This window comes from Carassius auratus, chromosome 6 (assembly GCF_003368295.1).
Source record: "Carassius auratus strain Wakin chromosome 6, ASM336829v1, whole genome shotgun sequence".
Classification (NCBI taxonomy): Eukaryota; Metazoa; Chordata; class Actinopteri; order Cypriniformes; family Cyprinidae; genus Carassius; species Carassius auratus.
The window spans coordinates 24,584,028-24,586,348 of record NC_039248.1 but is presented as its reverse complement, the minus strand read 5'-3'; the positions used below and the strand labels follow the sequence as shown (position 1 = coordinate 24,586,348).

General features: G+C 37.8%; 1 protein-coding gene across 1 annotated transcript in view; it reads right to left on the bottom strand.

Annotated features, from left to right (window-relative positions):
* Positions 1-570: 570 nt before the first annotated feature.
* Positions 571-2,321, bottom strand: part of LOC113088790 (kinesin heavy chain-like) — a gene marked incomplete at its 3' end in the record, with an annotated part of 15,737 nt that continues 13,986 nt past the window's right edge. Inside the window, 1 exon segment of the mRNA XM_026255841.1 lies at positions 571-581. Coding sequence (XP_026111626.1) covers positions 571-581 — 11 coding nt within the window.

Below are 2,321 nucleotides of genomic sequence, written 5' to 3'. Positions count from 1 at the left end.
GTTAACTTTGACAATGTTAGCATTTTTTAGCGTAGCATGCTAATCTGGCTAAAATGCTACTTCGGGCTTGTGAGAGAGATCATTCTCACACCTTAACTTCTCTTCTGTGCCGTGTAAGTTATGTGTCAACTAATGTGGCACACTTAGCTAAGGCGTTGGTACTGAACCTGTGAGGTTGTGGGTTCGAAACCTGTATGGGAAAAGTTTAAAATTGGGTATAAAGTTGTCATTTCAATTCCTTTATTACATGGGTAAGAGCTGTACTAAAGTTTCTTAATATGGGATCAAAAATAAGTGTGTTTTTGTAACTTCATTCTGCGTTCGTTCTCATCAGACCTTCTGATTTCACCTTATCTGTAATTCTGAATCTATCTGTTCTGTAAAAAGTGCTGAAAAAGTTGCTTGAAAAACCCTTAAAAGCCAAAGAGCAATAAGGGCTTGGCCCCAGAAAGGCTGCTTGCAGCTTTAATTAGGGGCCAAGCCCAAAGGGCTGTAGCCCCTATTGTATCTGTATGTTTTATTATTATTATTATTATTATTATTATTCTTCTTCTTCTTCTTCTTCTTCTTCTTCTTCTCGTCTAATGGGAGTCTATGGCAGCCATATGAAGGGAACATGGGAAAATGATAAAATTTGGCACACTTGTTAGAACTGGTCATTATAAGTGATCTGACCAACTTTGGGGTCTCTAGGCCAAACTCTATAGCGCCACCAGCAGTCCAAAAATTCAACATTCAAACGTTAATAACTGTTGAACCACTAATTCTATGAAAATAAAACTTAGTACATCTATTTTGTCTCTTCATGGAGATTCCATTCCATATCTTACATTAAGACTCCTCCCATTACAGTAGCAGCCATTTTGAAAAGTACAGTAATCAGTCTAAACAATACTCCTCCTTCAAAATTGGTCCAATTCTTCTGAAATTTGGCACATAAAATCTTTGGACTGAGCTGCACAGATTTGACTGAACAGAATTTTTTGAACACTAGTGACAAAAAAAGTTATCATGCTGTGAACTTACTGAGGTTGACCTAAAATCGGTTGAGATGCTGTATCTCAGCCAAACTTTGATCAATCGAAACCAAACTTGGTACACTTCTTCTATACCATAATCTGGGGGTCCATGCCAAATTTGGGAACAGCGCCACCTATGGGTGTTGAGATACCAAAAATGCACTTTTTGCTTATAACTTCTGAACAATTCATCAGAAAATTATGATCTTGATGTCTATGGTTTCTGTAGATCATTTCGAATCTGTGGATGTCAATTTTGTCAAGACCACCAGGACCACCCGTCCGCCATTTTGAAATTTGTCAAAAATTGCTATAACTTTTGAACTACTGTACAAATCTTCACAAAAATCGATAGGCATCATCAACACCATGTGCCGGAAGTACCCCGGAAGTTGGAAGACAGCGCCACCTAGTGTTCAAGAGATATAACGATTCTTGCAAAACCCCTTATAACTACTGTAAATGTTGATCGATTTTTGTTATTTTTATGTCATTTTATTCCTTTGGTTATGCCGATTCTGAGGATGTCTCAATTGTCATTTTCCAACATGGCGTCTGTCCGCCATATTGAATGGAAATGAAATACAGTTTTTTCACTACTCCTCCCTGAAATCTTGTTCAATTTTGTTAAAAGTTTTATCAGATGAACTTCAGAATGGGCCTGACAGAAATGACAGAACGGATTTTTGATATTCGTTCCCGTTCCAGAGATGTACGGCTCCGAAGTTGACCGTGCCTGTGTTTGTTGATTTATGCTAATTAGCTTAGCATGCTAATTAACTAAAATGCTAACACTTTTCTATTCACTCTAATGGGTCTCTTGAGCAATCTGGTTAACTTTGACAATGTTAGCATTTTTTAGCGTAGCATGCTAATCTGGCTAAAATGCTATTTCGGGCTTGTGAGAGATCATTCTCACACCTTGAACCTCTCTTCTGTGCCGTGTAAATTGTGTGTCAACTAATGTGGCGCCACTTAGCTAAGGCGTTGGTTCTGAACCTGTGAGGTTGTGGGTTCGAACCTGTATGGGAAAAGTTTAAAATTGGGTATAAAGTTGTCATTTCAATTCCTTTATTACATGGGTAAGAGCTGTACTAAAGTTTCTTAAAATGGGATCAAAAATTAAGTGTGTTTTGTAACTTCATTCTGCGTTCGTTCTCATCAGACCTTCTGATTTCACCTTATCTGTAATTCTGATCTATCTGTTCTGTAAAAAGTGCTGAAAAAGTTGCTTGAAAAAACCTTAAAAGCCAAAGAGCAATAAGGCTTGGCCCCAGAAAGGCTGCTTGCAGCTTTTAATTA